The sequence below is a fragment of the Lathamus discolor genome, chromosome 11 (assembly GCF_037157495.1).
Source record: "Lathamus discolor isolate bLatDis1 chromosome 11, bLatDis1.hap1, whole genome shotgun sequence".
Classification (NCBI taxonomy): Eukaryota; Metazoa; Chordata; class Aves; order Psittaciformes; family Psittacidae; genus Lathamus; species Lathamus discolor.
In genome coordinates, this window is record NC_088894.1 from 11682576 (window position 1) to 11701277 (window position 18702).

General features: G+C 42.3%; 1 protein-coding gene across 5 annotated transcripts in view; it reads left to right on the plus strand.

The window, feature by feature from the left end:
* The first annotated feature begins 1603 nt into the window (after positions 1-1603).
* The window catches only part of LOC136020619 (ubiquinol-cytochrome-c reductase complex assembly factor 1), a 39477-nt gene continuing 22378 nt past the window's right edge, over positions 1604-18702 (plus strand). Inside the window, exons 1-6 of one of the 5 annotated variants that reach the window (XM_065691877.1) lie at positions 1604-1711; positions 4602-4706; positions 6472-6576; positions 7972-8079; positions 11189-11261; positions 15278-15335. In XM_065691877.1, the coding sequence (XP_065547949.1) occupies positions 1634-1711; positions 4602-4706; positions 6472-6576; positions 7972-8079; positions 11189-11261; positions 15278-15335 (527 nt within the window). In that variant the 5' untranslated portion in view covers positions 1604-1633. Of the gene's footprint in view, positions 1712-1786; positions 1863-4601; positions 4707-6471; positions 6577-7971; positions 8080-11188; positions 11262-15277; positions 15336-18702 lie in introns of those variants that run through there. The other 4 variants (XM_065691878.1, XM_065691881.1, XM_065691879.1 and 1 more) reach the window with 4 other exon arrangements.

Below are 18702 nucleotides of genomic sequence, written 5' to 3' on the forward strand. Positions count from 1 at the left end.
TGTGTGCTCGAGCCCAGAACCACGCCATGTGCTGGGCTGCACCTCCAGAGCGTGGGCAGCAGCTCAGGGAGGGGATCCTGCCCCTCTGCAGTGCTCTGGGGAGACCCCCACTGCAGCCCTGATCCAGCTCTGGGGCAAGAGCACAATAGGGACGTGGAGCTGCTGGAGCGAGGCCAGAGGAGGCCATGATCAGAGGGATGAAACACCTATTCTATGGAGGCAGAGGAGTCATAGGTAAGACAGTCATTTTCTCCAACTGAAAGGTGTCAAAATCCTCCTGTGGAGGATTAGGTGACGCAAACCCAGGTGAGTGTCAGAAACTGGCACCCAGCATACTCATATATGCAGCTCTGAGTTAGAAAGTGTCTGCTATGGTGGACAGACTATTGCACACCTCCATGAGACTCCTGCTACTGACAGAAGTGCAAATACGCACTGTAGGGTTCTTGAGCTTCATCACTTTTAATGACTTTAACTCACTAATGGCAAAGAGAAGGCTTCAGAAAGGTGCAATCATTCTCCATCGCCTTCTCACAAAAGATATGCTTTTAACAATGGCATTTAATATTGCTTTGAGTCTAATACACACAGGACAGCTAACCAAACAGGAAGAAGCAGAGTTAGCTTTAACTTTCCTCCCTAGAGCCAACCACAGGCTCAAGAACGAAATGAAATGTAGCATGTCCCTGACAGATCTACAGTTCCCTGTGTTGCTCGGCATCCAGCCCCACATCAGAACAACTTGTTCACTTAAACACATCAGGTTTTCAGTTAAACCTGTTTCAGCAGATAGCTGTGGTGAGTCAGAACATCTCAGAAAAGACTGACTGCAAGCACAGGGTTCAGGGGTGCCTGTGGAAAAGAAGTCCAAGCAGATGATTCCATTGGCCCCCCGAGGCCTGATATTTAAGAACATATGAAAGATTTCTAAGGACTACTGTTGGAGTTTCAGGGCCATTAAAGTGGCTGCTACTGCCCTCTTGGGAAGCTGACATCCCAGTAAATATGCTGGGAAAGAGAGGAGTAGAATATTATAGTTCCCCAAGCCCTTTAAACCAGCAGAGCGGTTCTGCTCTCTTCCCCAGCTGCTCTTGCTCACATCTGCACCAGCCTTCTGCGTACCAGGACTAACATTTGTGAGGTGATGTGGATGTGATCCAGAGTAAGACCAACGTGGCAAAACAAGCCAGCTCCTTATAACCTGCCGGGTTGCTGCTCAGGTTCCTTCTGTGTCCTCATGAAAGCAGGTGCCAGCAGGAGGGGCAGGGAATACAGAGCAGCAGCAGCTGGGACTGCTCCTGGCAGCAGGGCGCTGACACCAGAGCCTGTGGGGCACCGGCACGAGGGGCCCTGCCATGTTCTCCTGATGCTACTGCTATGAAATCCGCATGGTGGCACCTGTGCGGGCTCACACAGATGCCGTCTGCTTGGAGCAACCAGAATGGCCAGGTCGAAGCCAAGGGAAACCACCGCTGCCCTCTGTGCTGTCACCGATTCCTACGGGTGCAGCCTTTGAGGAAAGGACTGGCCACGGCGGGCAGCACGGCTTTGCCACCCCTCCCGACCCCGAACCAAGCTCCAGCCCATCTCCCCCCCACAACGACGCTCCCCTCAGCCGCGCCCCGCCCCACGCATGCGCAGCCGGCGGGCGGAAGGGGCCGCGCCGGCGGAAGCGGCGGGAGGCTCCATGGCGGCGCTGGTGCGGGCCGTGGTGAGTGCCGCCGGCCGGGGTCGCCTCTTCCGCCGCGGGGATGAGCGGCGGGCGCGGCCCTGCGGGAGGTCCGAGCACCACCGCTCCTGCAGCGCCCGGCGCTGCTCCGCGCGGTTCCGCTGTGCCCGCGGGCCGCCCGTGCCCTGTCCCAGTTAAGGACGAGGCTGCCCGGCGGAGTGAGGGCACCGGCTGGGGGGGGGGGCGGTGGCACCAGTGTCTCTTCCCGCCCTTCGGCAGAGCTCTGTGGTGAAACGGGGGGCAGCTTGTCCTTCAGAGTTTGAGTTTATACAAGAATCGTGAAGGGCGTTAGTGCTCCTCATCGGGGCTTGAGAGTTTGGGGTTTTCTGCAGTCTGGTACTTCTCTTGTTGCCTGTGTGTCCTGTGGCTTGTGGATTCCCCTCTGACGTGAGAGGTGTTTGATAACAAGGTTCATGTAAAGATCGTGCTAAGTGGAAGAGATTGGGTTCCTTTGAGAACGGATTATGTATCACACAACTCCTTTTTCATGCATTTGTGTGCATTTTGTCCTTTCTGTTAACCCTTCAGGTCTTTGTAGCTGAGTACCACTTTTAAGTATATAGCCTAGAAAGAAGTTTCCTCCTGGGTCTGTGTCGTGGTTTAACCAGGGACAGTCTGATATTCCATCACAACGCAAATACAGGGCTGGCCTGGTGGGTACACATCTGTCAGGAAGATGAAAGGCCTTTAGTCAGTGCCCGCTTAAGAAATCAATTCACTAAGGTCTTGGAACTGATGTCTCAGGGTGTGGATTTTACAGGCATGCTGTGTCGTGTCCTTTGAGCTCTCAACCTGAAGGTGACTGAAAGCAAACCTGCCTGAGAGCAACCCAGATGCAGTGAGGTGGAATTCCTGCTTTCTTCTCCTGTTCCGACTCTTCTTGCTCATGTCCTTTCACTGTTGCCTGCCATTGTCTCTTCCAGCGTTTTTCTTGTCTACTATGCTTCAAATGCTGGAGCAGTAGAGCTGTGGCAGCACAGGTGGGTTCAGCTGTCTGCAGAGCTGTACCCCCGGGGTGCAGTTTGCAATGAGAACCTGCTTGCAGAAGGTGCAAGACTTTCGTCTCTTAGGCTTACCTGTCCCTGGGTAACTCCTCTCCCAGCTGCTTCTGGCATTCATCTGGCAAACTAAGTCCTCAGGAGCTTGCAGCATATGATACAGTCATGATTATTGTCCAGACATTTCAGCTCTACTAGTTTTTACTACCGTTATCATTAAAGTGTATCATTAAAGTTGTTCTTTACCTAAGAAGAGATCTTGATGAATAGCTTGATTGGTACCTAGGGCTTTCTTAATGGTTGCCAGGAGGATTTGGAAGACTATAGTGATATCCTTTCATCTGTATCTTAACAAGGCAGCTGGCTGCAGGAGGTGCTTGCACTCTGTGGGCTATTCCTGAGTAATCCTGTTCAGGTTATGCTCAGTACCTTCTGCTGTTGTCTTTTCTTTATTGTTTATCACACCTCACCTTTTAAATGTGAATATGCGTATTTTATGTTTTCATGTCTCTGTCCAGTTTTGTTGCAGTAGTGCTTTTCAACAGCTATAAACTCCACATATTCAAGCTCTAACACATAGTGCAACCTAGGCATGTTTTCCTTCATATTACAGAGAAAAAGCTTGAAAAAATTGTCAGGTGCCTTGGAATCTTGTAATAATTATTTATTAAAAATGCTGTCTTTTCTTTCTCACTTAAGTGTTTGTTAAACTGGTTATATCAGAGCACTGGATTACCTCAAGAAGTACTTTGTGGTACACAGCTGAAATGTCTTTGGTATCATTTTCATAATTTCATTTGCTGGGTAGTGGTGTTATGGAGGAAGAGCAGCAACTTAGTATTGCTACAGTAGAAGAGGAGAGGTAGTAGTAATGAGCGCTAATCACATTTGTTATGGCAGGGCATCTGTGCCCTCACAGTTATTAAAAGCCCAGTTAAATTTGTTAAATGGATTACAAGTGCCCCTCTGCGAGGTGTTGAGGAGACAGTACTGAGGGACAGTAGTGACTCTGCAGGTACAGGAAGCAGGGGACAGGAACTCAAGTTGGCTTTGTATCTGTTCCTCCTAATCTTTGGGCACATCTACTAGTCTCATAGTTATCCTTTCACTGGGCACCAGTAAGAAGAGTTTGAGGTATTTACACAAATTAATGAGATTTCACTGGAGTCTTCTCAAAGCTAAGCTGTATGTTGGATGCTTCAGTTTCTTTAATCATCTTTGTGGCAAATTGAAAATGAAGCTGTTTTTAGTAGAAAGAAGCATATCCATTCTGATAATGTCTACATTATTTCCAGTGTTAATGTAGAGTATGTATGATGGAGGCAAAATTGTACTAACTTGAATACTGCACAAAATGAAAGGTGCAAAGACAGTGCAGGCAAAGAAGACCCTGCCTCTTTTCCGTATGATCTGACATTTTCATTACAGAAAGTTATTATCTTCACTGACATTTATTGGGGCAATATATGCTTTCGAAATATTGAAATTCTTAGCTGTGCCTGAGAAAAGTATGACAAAGATGCATAAGAAGCTAAGAGTGGGATTAGGGTTTTTTATAGACCACTCAGTCAATTGAAAAATTCTACTTAAGCATTTGAATTTATTCTATGTAATAAAACTTGTGGTGTAGTGTTATGATGTGGACAGCCCACCTTTTCCTTTGACTGCTCTGGCTTTGCCATCAAACTTGGGTTGTGTGCTTGTACTGCAGACAAGATTCTTTTAAAACCAGAATTTATGCTGCTTTCAAGCACAAGTTGGGAGTTTCATTTGAGGGTTGTGGCATAAATGAATAAAACTTGTGGAAGCAGGAGGACAGTTCAATGTTTTCTGGGTATTAGGGTCCTTTTCTTCATTGCTGATCTCTGTTCCAGAGCTGCCAGACGGGAGTAACTCAATGGATAGCAGCATGCAGCGGGTTACTACAGACAACCACAGTCCAAGGCCAGTGTAGACAGATGCTCTACAGTACTTTCCAGGTAGGATATCAGAGTATGTTAAAGTGTGTAAAAAATGGGATAAGTTTAAATTAGTAAAAAACCTCACGGTTTTGTTGTTTGTTGGGGTTTTTCTTTAAATAAAGAGGCTTCCAAAAGCGATGTCTTCACTGTCTGTGTATTGGTGAAATATCAAGGCAACTTAAAAGCTTTCTGCTAAAAGTGTGAGCTTCCACTCTTCAATAAACAGTTGTCTTCATTCCAGTCTTTTAATGGATCTAAATGGTCTGTTGTGAGTAGATTAAACATGGAACTCCAAATGTAGGTCATTTTTCCAAAGCAGCTGTTACAAGCTAGTCATGATGGCATATGATTTCCAGCACTTTATTTAATAGAACATCTCCACTATACAATAGTGTTGGACTTTCTAATACTGATGGTGTATTTACCTGGCACAGCACAACATTAAGTAGTGCTGTCAGTGGGAAGTACAGCTTTGCATTTTTGCTTCCAGTTCTGTGACAGGATGCATGGTGTTAGATTGTGTCTACCCGTAGAAGATTAACTAGAACATCTTGTAAGAGCAGTTGATAATGAGGGGAAAACTGTGTAGGAAGTGGGAGTAGTTGCAGGCTCTCTGAACAAATTATAGTGTACTGTTGGTGTTTCCTTGTTGCATACAATGAAATGAGAGATTAAGCCTTTTTTTATCTTCATGTGTATTACAACTTGTATCATAGAGCCATGACTTACAGAATTAGAAGCTTGCCTGTGAGCTTTTTGGCTTGGATGTCTTTTCTCAGATTAGACTTCCAACCCTGGGAAAATTGGCTGTGATTTTGTGACACACCATACTGTTAAAACACCAGTTCCATATCAAATCGCATAAGGTGTGGGGAGTAGAGAGGGAAATGAGCAGTTGTGAAGTTCATTGATAAGGTTGGGCTTACTCTGAGCTACCAGTGGATTCAGTAGACTTCTGGGATGAGTGCTCTGATGTAACCAGTATATTTACTTTGTCTGAATTTATTGATAACAAGTTTTGCTGTTAATCTGGCTGTGCTGGGAGGCTATGATAAGTGTTCTATTCAGTGAGCAGCTTCTTACCTAGAGATCCTGTTCACTCCTACTTGATAGTTCTGTGCAGTAGCTCTAAGATAGAGATTATATGAAGATCAGGTTTGAGACCATCTAAGAAGGTGCACAAGTCCATAGGACCTGATGGGATGCATCCACAGGTCCTGAGGGAACTGGCAGATGAAATGGCCAAGTCATTATCCATCATATTTGAGAAGTTGTGGCAGTCTGGTGAAGTTCCTGCTGACTGGAAAAGGAGAAGTATAGCCCCAATTTTTAAAAGGGGGGAAAAAAGGAAGACCCAGGGAACTACAGGACAGCCAGTCTTACCTCAATGCCTGGCAAAATCATGGAGCAGTTCCTCCTGGAAACTATGCTAAGGCACATGGAAAATAAGGGGTTGCCTTAAAGGGGCCGACAGGTGTTCTCTAGTCAATTCCATCAGTATGGAGTGTTCTTCAGTCAATTCCATCAGTACATTTACAAACCTTACAAAATGTCTGTTGTGGAGCATTAATCATGGAGAACTGTTTTGTTTGCAACAGTTATGATAAGAAATTTGTGGATTTTTTTAATGTTTTCAGGATTAGACTAAGCTGTAATTCACTTAGAAGCAAACCAAAGGAACGGAGGGTAATTGGTGTAAAGTTGTGTCAATGGTCTCTTCACCTTTTTTGTTAGGTTTTTTTTGTTTGTTTTTTTTCCTGTTTTCATTGATCATTTTTGCTAGAGACAGAAGCCTGGCCAGTTCACACTATCTGAGTCCTTTGGTGGATTGATTCAAGCCAATGGAGCCATTACACATCAAAGCAGATCATTCTCCAATACACATAAGGTTAGAAGAGTTTGGGTTTTTTGTTGTCTGTGCTATTGTCATTGTGCTAGGGATTACACAGATACTGGTACAAAACACTTTTCAAGTCATGTATGAGGTGTTTCAACTTTTATATGAAATGTTTTAGTATAGTGTGAGCAATGGATCCAGTCATTTGAGAAGTGCTTTCTGTTCCTCTCCAGAAAATTAAGTGCTAGCACAGGGAGATGCAGTTACAGTTGGGTTATCTGGGGTGATTCCAATGAATCTTCATTCATTCAAAGAAGCCTGAGGGCTTCTTTGCAAGGAGAAAAAATACTAAGTTAAGAATTATTGAGGTGGGGGCAGATGTGCCTTTCTTTAAAAAGGGGAACACAGAAGCTGCCCCATACATGAAGTGGCAAAATATTTCCTGCTTCTTTAGCTTGGGAATAATGTGTGATGCACAGTTTTGCTGTCTGTTAAACATTGAAAATCGTCATACGATCTGCTACTACTAATTATTATGTAATAATTTATTTACTGTTCATATGTACAGTTAATTTGTGGTCTCTGCATGTCTTATGTTTATTGTCTTTTGTCTTGGAACAGAAGTTTTCTGGAGCATGAATCATCTCCATAAGATCAGTTTAGTGCTTAATCCAAGGGAGCTGGTGTCTTTCAACTAATATATATCCTGATCCTGCTCTTGTTAACTCAGTGTGAGGGAAATGGCAAAATGGAATGTATACACGAGAAATGAGAGGACAGGAGGAAAAAGAAAGTTAGGGATGGATGGGTAAAGCTTGCATAGAAATCACACTCCCAGTATGCTGTCTGCCTGATTGGGTATTTTGCTGGTGTAGAGTTAGAGGTAAATACTGATAAATAATTTTAAATGGTTATTTTGATATGGATAGACAAAATGAAGGAAAGCAAGGAGATGTATGGAAGTAAAGAACTCCTGCCTGCTTGTGCCCCCCTTCTTGTACCTGCACAAGCATCATGTTTAGAGCAGATCTGGGAGAGTAATGGATGACAAGGTGGTAGGTCTAACAAGCCAGGAGTGACATGAAGGGTGTCTAGGCAGACTTGCAGAATAATGAAAAAAGAATCGTGGCATTTCTTTGAAAAGGGAATCTAGAATGGGAGCCATATTTTGGAAAGCAAGTTTCTGTACTATTTGAGTCTGAGCTTCCAATGGGATGCTTTTGTCAAAAGAGTTCTGCAGTGTTTGCATTCATAAACAGAAGAATAGCCCATAGGAGAAACAGTGTAATATTTTGCAGAGAAGACCTAAATATCTGTTTGTTTTGTTGAAAAAAGAAAGGAAGCAAAGCCCCTAAAATTCTCTATTAAACTTGTAACTTTTCTGACTAAACTGATTTCTCAGTTTTAATTGCTAAGACTGAAATATGTGATATTTTGGTTTTACAGCATCTCTCTGCAAAAGATTCCATGCAGCCATCTGAAGAGAAAGTGGGCACTTTCACCAGGATAATAGAAGCATTGGGTTTCACAGGACCACTGAAGTATAGCAGATGGGTAAAGCATTCAGTTAATAATTCTTTTGGTTATTTGATGCTTTCAGAGTTCTAAAAAGCAAAAATGCCCCCACTTTTTTCTTAATGATAGGAGCAATACTTAATAGAACAGTTCTAATTATTACCTGTGTAAATTCCTGTTTTGTGCTGTGAGGAATAATAATCCATAGCTTGAACCTGCCTTGATGTATGCATTGCCATTGTCAACTTAAGTATTAATATTGTATTTGCTTTCTAGTGTCTAATACCTTCTTGAATTTCTTCAGATATTTATCACTTCATTTTGCACCCGAGAACACAATCACAACCTTGCTGTTGAACACTCACAGAGACCATCATCTTCTCTGTAATAGTGACCAACTGGAGTTACCTAGAAATAATTCAATTTTGGGAAAAGCATATTGTGATACTTGTCTCATGTGCTCCTCCAGCCCACAGCAGTTGTCGCTTTCAGGACTTTCTGCATGAAACTGTGCATTTTTTTTTTAACGTCTGTCTATCTTATCTATCTATCTATTTATCTGTCCACATGCACTTCAAACTCTTGTAAGTTTATAGCAGTCATAGCATTCAATGTTAGGGAGTTCCATAGCTTGAGTCCCCACCAAGGGAAGAGGTACAGTTGCTATCAGTTGGTGCCTTTTAATTTTGTACTTAAAGATAATAGTGATTACTCTTTCCTTGGAGTGTATGTTCACATTCTCCCTTCCACTGATGATTTTATGGACTTGTATATATCATAATGTCTTAGTCTTTCTCTGAACTAAGGAAACAGTCTAACTTGTTTCTGTTCCTGAGGCTCTTCCATGTTTTGATTTTTGTTGCCCTTCTCAGATACTCTTTCAGTACCTGTATTTCTGTGACAGGAGGGTCTCCCAGACAGACAGTAGTGAGCTATGTTCTCATTGCTGTTCGAGTCATTGGTCAGTAGTAGCTGACTGGGGCAGTCACACATAGGTCCTCCTCTTTCGTGCTCTTTAAATAGTCCTTTCATAAAGCAGTTCCTAACATTGACTAAACTTAGGAGTTCTGTAAGATACACCTTGAGTTCCTTATGCAAAAGGGAAAGACAGGAGTTAAATTCATTATTTCTTGGCTCTGAACTAGGACAGTATAAAGGAGTGAGAGAAGAAGACTGAAAGAAGGGCTGAGCCTGACTGTGCAGGAATTAAAACCTGTAAGGTGCTTTCAGTATCTGCAAGGCAGAGTGGACCTCTGAGACTAATGCTGATTGCATCTTACTCCTTACAAAGAAAATATAAAGATAACTGACATTTAAGGGGTTTAGGGATTTGCTTTTAATCAGGTGATGCTAAATCTCATGAGAGAGCAGTTTCTCTCTCGTGTGCTTGCATACATACTGTTGTAATAAAGTTTCTTGTTAGCTCAAAGTGTTGATTCAGAGTTCTCCTTAATTGCTACTCTTTACTGCCTGCTTTTGGCTGGGGAGCTTGGATTTGGAGGGAGTTATTTTGTGGTTAGGGCCCAAGAGACGTGAGTTCATTTTTGGCCTGCCAGTGCTCTCTATGAGATCTTAGGGAAGTTTCTTAATATTTCTCTGCTTTTTTTCCATTTTCTTCTCCCTTCCCCCACACCTCTTCCACACCCTAAAGCTTCCATGATTAAATTTCACCGGTTTCTCCGGTATTGCCCCCTTTACTTAAGGGCTGCATTGCAGGGACTGTTCTTTACAATATGTTTTTAATGTCTAGTAATGCCTAGTCTGGGGCAATGGCTTTCACTGGGGAGATCTCTACTCCCAGGCCAGACAGCATTTCCTATATAAAGGAATCCTTCAGAACTCCAGCAAGCAGTGTGAATTATTTTACTGCAAGAAGTTTAGATGTAGACTTGATTTGTGACAGAAACCTGAGATTATTGAATAAGAATAGTGGCGCCTCTGTTGCCACATCAGGAGACCAGTAGAAACTTCCGTATTTTTCTTTTGGCTGACGAAGACACAAGGAATTACTTTGGTAATTTGAACTGCCATTTGGTAGGCAGAGTGCTCTTCTCTGTATGACATCCACCCTTGTGGATGTCATGCCCTAAGAAGAAAACAACCAACCCAGGAATGAGGGACAGCTATTCTCTTTAAGATCCTTGCTATTGGTTAGTGTGCTCTTTGAAGCTTCAAGATATGTATCTTGGTTATAGATGACGCTCTGGAAGTGTTTGTGGTGCAGTGGTAGGCCAAGAACAAAAACAGAAATGCCAGAGCACCTGAGTATACCTCATGTCATTCACCGCTTGGGACTCCTTGGTCACTTGTGAAGCTTAGCTGGTCAATTTTCATTTTTGTAGGGAAAAAAAAAAAATTGTTTTAGGACATGGCTGGTATGTCAACTTCTTTAAGATTTAAAACTTAAATTACACGAAACACTGAATGTTATACATCAGTTAAGGTTATTGGAGGAAACCAGGAATTGTGATTTGGAGTCTCTGTAAGGAAAGACATTGGATTTATTTTTCTGTAGTGACAGAAGTGACAGGCTGAGAAAGTTGGGGCTGTTCAGCCTGGAACAGAGAAGCTGCGTGGAGACCTCGGAGCAGCTTCCAGTATCTAAAGGGGGTTACAGGGATGCTGGAGAGGGACTCTTCATCAAGGACTGTAGCGACAGGACAGGGGGTGATGGGTTTAAACTGAAACAGGGGAGATTTAGGTTAGATATAAGGAAGAAGTTTTTTACTGTGAGAGGGAATAGGCTGCCCAGAGAAGTGAAAAGTGCTCCATCACTGGCAGTGTTCAAGGCCAGGTTGGACAGAGCCTTGGGTGACATGGTCTAGTGTGAGGTGTTCCTCCCATGGCAGGGGTTGGAACTAGGTGATCTTAAGGTCCTTTCCAACCCAAACTATTTGCTGATTCTGTTATATTATACTAGATTTTAAGGGTATTAAAGGAGCCTGTCAAGAATTTTGTTTTGCATTAAGGCAAGTTTGATTCTGTTTGTATCATTCGTGGCTGATACCATAGTTTAATGTGCTCAGGTGATTGTGATTCTCAGGAGAAAGCTTTTCAGCAAATGCTAGTTTATATATTTAACAAACCCATTAGTGTTCAGTACCTCTCATGATGAATACTTGAAATACTGTCTTTTATTTCTCTTTAGAAGATTAAGGTGGCAGCTTTGCGCATGTACACGTGCTGTGTGGAGAAAACTGACTATGAGGAATTTTTTAACAGTAAGTAGTGGGCTTTCTGGGATTTGGAGAACTTCTGATGAAAATTCATTACATACATTTATACCAATAAATATGACAGCAAGAGAGACTTGTCAGCCCGTAACAGTACATGGTCAACTAGAAGCTAAGGGTACTACAGCATCACCTTGAGCTCTGTAGTGGCAAAGGTTCAAGGGTAGACTCTGGAGTCTGGGATTGTTACATTTTTGTCTGCTGCAATGGAGAACAAGAGCAAGGGTGGGATAGGTAAAACCCAGAATATCCTGGACCTTGAAGGGTATTGCCTTTTTTCTTACCGGGGTGGGATAAACTACAAATCCAGGTATCTCTTTCCTTTTTACTGGGGTCATATGGTCTCTGTGTCCTACTCTGTCCCATGACGAGTTGCGAGAAGGTCCAGTATAACTCAGATGCAGGTGTGAAATCATTCCTATCCTGGTGCACAACTTTATTTATGATAGTCAGATCACAGTGTCTTACCTGTCTCTGTTCATTATGGATGGGGCAGGTTTGGCTGGCACTTAAGAGACTTTCTATGTTTTACTGATCATTACAGCATTAAACCAAGACACATTTCTTGACTGTATAGAGATTATGACTAGAAGAGGCACAAAAGTCCCTCCTTTAAGTATATAGGCATGGATATGATGGATGGACCACTCGGTGAGTGCTTGCTGCTGCAAGATTTTCCAATGGTTTTCGGAAGGTTTTCCAAAACTGTGATGTGGTTTGAGTGGTTGCAGGAGTGAGAGAACTCTGTGAGCAGCAGGAGTCATCATTAGTGATCAAAAAAGGAGAATCTCATTTTCCCTGTGCACATACCTCTCCCCAGCTGTGTGCCCTCCCATGCTTTCTCAGATAAGTTCACTTCTGTTTGTCATATTTGCCTCTCAAATAGAGGCTTTGCTATTTTTAACTGGTGTTTCATTATCTCTGCTTAAGAGATAGTGCAAAGAGATATAAATGTTGCCCTAGATTAAAATATAAAGGAATTTCAAAAAATATCTGTGAAAACATCCTGGTACAGATTTTCAGGCTCAAGACTGGTGAAATAACTGCAGTTGTATTCTTAATAATGTCATACTGTTTTAAGGAGAAAATTCCCAGAGCTTCCCCTCACTTTATACGTATCACAAGCAGCAGTCAGCCTTTCCTTCAAGTTTCATCATTTTCTCCAGGACTACTTGTATTTTTGCTCTGTAGTACAAGTTGTAGCCAGTCCGTCATTGAATTTACACTGAGAAGAACGTAGGTTTGCATTGGCTTGAGGCTGTTGTTAGGTAAGGAACAACATGTTTTGCTGAGATCGACAGTGTGTTGGTGTTCTAAGAACACACACAGTGTCTATGGTTGTGATTCCAAAGAAATCATTGCTTTCAGAGGAAAACAGATATAAGAAGTTTCTGTTAGTTCTGTGTAGTTAGAGCTACAGTTGTCTGGGAGGTGAGCTCTAAAATTCAACAGGCATGTGATCCGTGTTCAAAAAATAGTTCCCCTAAAAACACAGATTATGTGATGAATTGATTTTGACAATATAGAAGCTTTAGATTGTGATTCCATGAGCAGCTGAGTCAAAGTAGTGGCCAAAGAGAAAATGTTAATTTCTCCATCTTCCTCTACCTATTTTCTGGACTGGACAATTATGTCCTCTAGTGAACTGAAAGAAAATGGCCCAGTTTTGTACTAATTTATTCTTTTAGTGTGTTAGTGAATGTAAGTGGCACGTGGAAGGGTCTGGTGGACAACAGCTGTGGCATAAAGTGGGTGGTGAGGGGAACATGGCCTTTCATATGGCTCCTAGTGGGGCCACCAAGCAGCTTGAAAGCGCTGGAGTTTACCTCCAGGGCTCTGGATTCCTCTGTCTCCCTTAGCCCATCAGGTGCCTTACAGGTGCTTTGCTCTCTGCTGTGCACAGGGGAACACTGACATAGTGCACCTGAACTGTTTTTTTACAGGAAGTGGAGATATTATCCCATTGCGTCCTTCCTAAAATTGTGGTAGTGGCAAAGATGATCTGTCATGAAAGAAAGTCCACGTTCAAGTTTTGCATCCCTTACCTGATGAATTTTAAGGTCAGAATATGGCTGGAGGAAGAGGTATGTCCTCATAATCCTGAGCATTCATGTCTCTTACTGTATGCAGACATGTGAGCAGGATGTGTTCTGTGCACAGATTCATTCCCCAGCTGATAATAGTCGCAGTCATTTCATAGGTAGCTTTATCATCAGACATTTTTTTTTCTGTATCTAACTGTATTTTGAAATGAATAGTTTTCTGTTTCATTATAGGGTGGCTCTTTCTCCCCAGTTAGTCTCCCAGAATAAGGTGTTCCAACCCACCAGATTTTATAATTTCATTCCTTCTAAAAAGCTGATACCTGAGGGCAAGCTTCGTGCTTTAAAAGAGCCATCCCACCTTTAAATTTACACTGTAGACAGTCCAAATATAGAAGCTAAAAAATTAATTATAAAAATAGAAGTTGGAAGAAAAAGTTCTCCCCTCCTGGATACTGAATAGGGCTTTAAAAACTTTCAGTATTTCCAGTAGTAGAGGTGTGAGCTTTGCTTTCCACTGAAAAGTGATTTCTGTGGTGGGAGACTGATACATGGCAACTTCTACTTCAGAAACCTCTATTGAACTAAGTGCTTTACTCTGAATCTTGCCTCTGGAACCTTCATTTAATGAAATGGTTTGAATAATGAAAGCATTGTGTACTCTTGCCCTAGTTAGAGACGTCTTGGCATGCCTTTAGGCCAAAGTAGTCATTTCTAGGCACATATTTCTAATAGGGATGAGAGAGCCAAAAGGGGAGAAGGGTGAGGGAAACCTGTGTTTCCAAACATAGACTGTCTTAGAGGTGGCATAGGTGATGTATGGACACTGATGCTGAAGCTTGGCACCTCCTAGGCACTGATGGAGTCATCTCTCTGGGGAGGGATGAATAGTGATGGTTTGCTTGGTGGTTCTGGTGGTTGGCTGACCGTATAAAAAGAAAGAGGCTGTGAAAAGTTTTGCTTCATGATCCAGGTGAATTTCTTTGGTAATACTTGAGAGACAAGAAGTATAGGAGCTGGGAAACGAATATATTCAATGCAGAAAATACAAGGTTGACTTCCTAGGGGCACATCTGACTGGAGAGTCTATTTCTGAATACTCTGGCCTTCATACAGCTAAGTCCAAAAGACAAGAGCAGTTGCTGGGTAGGCCAAGGTGATCAAGATCCTTTGCATTAGGTACTCCTCATAAAAACTTATTCAGGAAACAGATGTAGACGTGATTTCCTAAGAGGTAGGTTTGAGATTGGCAGGAACAGAAGGACTTAATGTGCACATAATCCATAGGTCCATGCTTTTCAAGCATGAGGAAGAGGAATATGGTTTCTGTGCCACTTAACCTAAATCTTTGGCCTCACGTACTAATGGCAGATGTAGATCCATAGTGTGAACGTGCATGTGGACTAACCATCCGTGGAAAACCCAGTGGCTCTCGGAGTAGAACTAAATCTGGAAACAGAAATTGTTACTATGGTTGGCTGGTGGTTTTAATCCTGATGTAGAACAGCTAGAGGCAAGGTATGCTCGGAGTGCTGTGGGTTGTACAGCCATGTAGTAAATCGGAAGAGAAGAGTAGGAGCAAAGATCCAGCCAGTACATGTTAGAGTGTAAGAATGGAGCAGAGCACCATTGATAATTCCCTCTTATTCTCTACTGCTTTGGGACTTCTTGAGCTAGAAGCCACATGTTTATTTAATTCTCCACTCCCAAATACTGTCTGAGATAAAAACACACGAAATCTTTGGAATCTACAACATCCTGTGGCTTCGTGTTCTGGAACTTAAGCACAAGTGTGACAGTAAATGATGTTTGCTTCTGGTATATACATCCTGTATAGCGTCAAAAATGAAATATTAAAATGTATTTAGGTTTTGGGGTAGTGAATTTCTCTTAGGTGCAAAACGTGATGAAATTCATATTAATATTTGGCTTTGTTTTTGTGTTTTCCCCCCTCTCCTCAAGGGTGCCAAATGCCTGACACTTTGAATTCATGGTTTCTAGTAGCCCAGCTTCATGTCTGGTAAGTGAAAAATAATCTAGTAGTATAACTGTTGTCAGGAAAAAGAGTGATACGTACCTTAATGGGAGGAAAAGTGGGCTCCATGGTTCCTGATAATAGTGGTCATATTCAAATTACTCCTTCCTGAATTTTAGCAGATCTCTACTAAAGAACAAAGTGAGCCATACAGAAGCTAACATCTCAAAATTCCTCAGTAGTGGAATGATTTCTGCCATAAGTTTTCTAAAAGCCTTCTCAGTCCATGTGGAAAAACCTTAGTCGGGTGTTTTAGGAAAAGTTTAAATGTAAATTTATGTAAAATCTGTGGTGATTGAAGTTGCTGCTCGTCAGAAGCATTTAACAAATTATAGCACTGGCATTTATTCCTGCACCTCTGAAACGTACATGCAGGCTGGTGAATGCCAACTTGGCTACCTGTAAAAGTATTTAACACCTTAAACATTAATTTTTTTCCTTTTTTTATTTGTGAAAATAGTAGCCAAAAAAATCAGGTTTTCAGCTAGCATTACATCCTTGTAAAGGTCAAAGGGATGCACAAGGGAGTAGAGTAATTTTTGTGAAGTGCCAGATCTTTCAGGAGACTGAAGTCCATAGACTTGGTTTCAGCTATCCAAAGGCTGAGAGGAAGTTTGTACTGAAATAGCTGCACTTAAGCATAGGCCCCTTATTTCCTTGTCTCCTTTTTTCCCCTTTCCCTCCTTTTCATTTCCTTTCTCCTCTGCATATTGAAAGATGGGGCAGCTCATTTCACTAAAGAATGAAGAAATTAGCAGAACTGTTGACATTATAATCAGTTAGCGATGTGGAATCAAGCGAGGAAGGCCCTCAAAATTGACGCATTGTGTACTTGCTGTTCCATGTGGGAAAAAGGCTTTTAAAAGTTAATAAATAAGGTAATTGTTCATATTGATATTTGGAAAATGACTAAAATAAATACTCAAACCCAGACTCTTAAGTATCTGGGGAGAAAACAGGGAGGGATAACATGAATATGCAAAGAACACCTTGGGTTTTTATTCACATCATCATGATCTTGCATAGACAGGAAAATGTACCCTGTGATACACAGCATCAAGAAGTATAATACGGCAGCACACCTAAACTGCATGGCAGTTGACAGGGTGGTGTCAACTACCACGTCTGGTATTAAATCAGTCTGCTGGCACTGTGGGAATACCAACAGGAGCAATTGTAGCAGAGGCTTTTGCGGGAAGCTGCTAGATCTCATCTAAGATGGATCAACTTAGAGAAGCTCCTGTTCCTTTTTAGGCATCCTTTCATTGATTTTATTCTAACATAATCTCGCTGCGTAACTGCGAAAGTTGCCCAACACAGCGAATTTCAGGTAGATTTCCAAAGATAGCTTGGAATAATTTTGCTTTCATGGTTTGATGAAGATGAGTCAGTATTTGACTAAGCTACAGAACAGATTCTGTAGTGAAACGATAAAATGTTTCACACTGCAGTGATCAAGTTGAAAGGTTTATAGTTTTTAGAGTCTGTGTCTTTTAAACCTCAGACAGCAGGTGTAGTAACAAACTACCAAATTCTCAAATAAACTGCAATATTCCATGATCTCACCCATGGTGCTGCAGAACAGCTCTGTGACAGCACTATGCATCCAAACACAGCTGCCTTTTAGGCTTTGCGGGTAGAAGGCATTACTCTGAACACCACTTCAGCTCTGCTCATCAGTGACCAATTGTTAGCTGTTGGTCTGTGCACTGCTCTCCTCCTGCTCCACCACCACTCGAGGCAGACTGGATAGGAACCAGTACTGATGCTCAGAGGAGAGGAGCTTTTCTTGCCAAGCCACTCTTACTTTCCTCCTCCACATCCCTCTGAGCTTGCGTATTCAGCAAGAGAAGTATAAAAATGCTTTTCTTAGCCCCAGATTAGTCTCTTAAACTGAGTCGTTTTGACCTGTTAAGAGTGGATACAAATTTGGAGCACAGTAACTTTTACTAATTAACTTTTTCATGCAGCTCAGTTACGTAAATGCACAAGAGGAACAAAGGTGTTGAAATGGGTGGAAGTAAAACGCAAGTTTTATGCTCTTTGTCCATTTGTGTTGTGGACTGGTAACTGGACAGCTGTTCTCTGAGTTCTGGAGCACTGTTTTAGCAGAAAGCATTGTCATCTTTCTAGGAGCAAGTTGAGGATTAATTTGCTGATACCATCCTAATTGCACTGGATTGCTGGGACAGTGGTGCTACTGGACAGGTACCAAATCATCACTGCCGCAATATAAACCTTGGGAATCCTTACACAGGTCTGTTTGCTGCAGTTTTCTCTGACTGCTGACCTTCCCCTTCTCTACGGAAAGTATCTCAGTCATTCTACTGTTGAGTATCACTGGGTCTACTTACCATGTCCCGGTCCCTCTCTCCTGTCTTCTGACCTCATTCTCCCTGGCTTGTGTTGAAGCCCTAGCTGTCTCTTTTATGGCCAGTGTAATTTTCAGCAGTTCTCCATGTAGAAATCAGATTCTTGTCTGTGGGCTTTTCTTCTTTCAATTCTGGTGTTTCAGTTGAATGGCCCTTGTATGGGACTTCAATGTATGGTTCTAACAGAAAAAATAATATAGGGCTAATGCAGTTTTTGTTACCTTCAGCTTTTTTTGTCTCTGACCCATAACTGGCAAGTAGTTTTGCTTTCTTTGCAGGTTAAAAAAATATCTTCCCTTTACTAACCAGTAGACAAGAGAGAATCCATCATAAAGACTGGCATCTGTCCTTTTACAGGTCAGCTCAACAGCCAAGCTTCAAGCATTTGATTCTCCCTCTTGAGCTGGCATTCACAGATCACCAGATACTTCTAATGCCTGTAGGGAGGCCCAGATCTTATGTCCACTGAAGAAATGAACAGATTAGAAAACAATCATCATTTTTAGCTGCTAACTGTAGTGGCACATTCACTATTGTTAGTATTCAACTCCTTCAAAGTGGCCCCTAGTAGTTTTGCTCTGTTGTTTTCACATAAGCTGTGAGAATTTCCTGTGAACTGTTTCCCACCTGTAGCATGTCTCTGTGCAAAGCAGTGATTTCTTCCAGCTCCAGTGTTTGAGCATCGCCTTGTCTACAGTCAGTCCTCGACAGGCAGTTCTGACTCAAACATCAGAAGTTAGTGAGGTGGAGAAGGTGGGCCTGGGGACGGAATGGGGCTGGTCTCCTGGCTCACGGAAGGATTAACTGCTATTTCAGTTCATGCTGTTTACAGATGTTGTAAAAGAAGCCAAATACAATTTCATATTTATTTTTTAAACAGAACAGCAGCAGTGAAGTTCAAGTGGCTTTAATGCTTAAAAAGGAAACCAACTCAACCTGGTATTCTCATTAGGGTCCCACAATGCACTTACTAACATGTG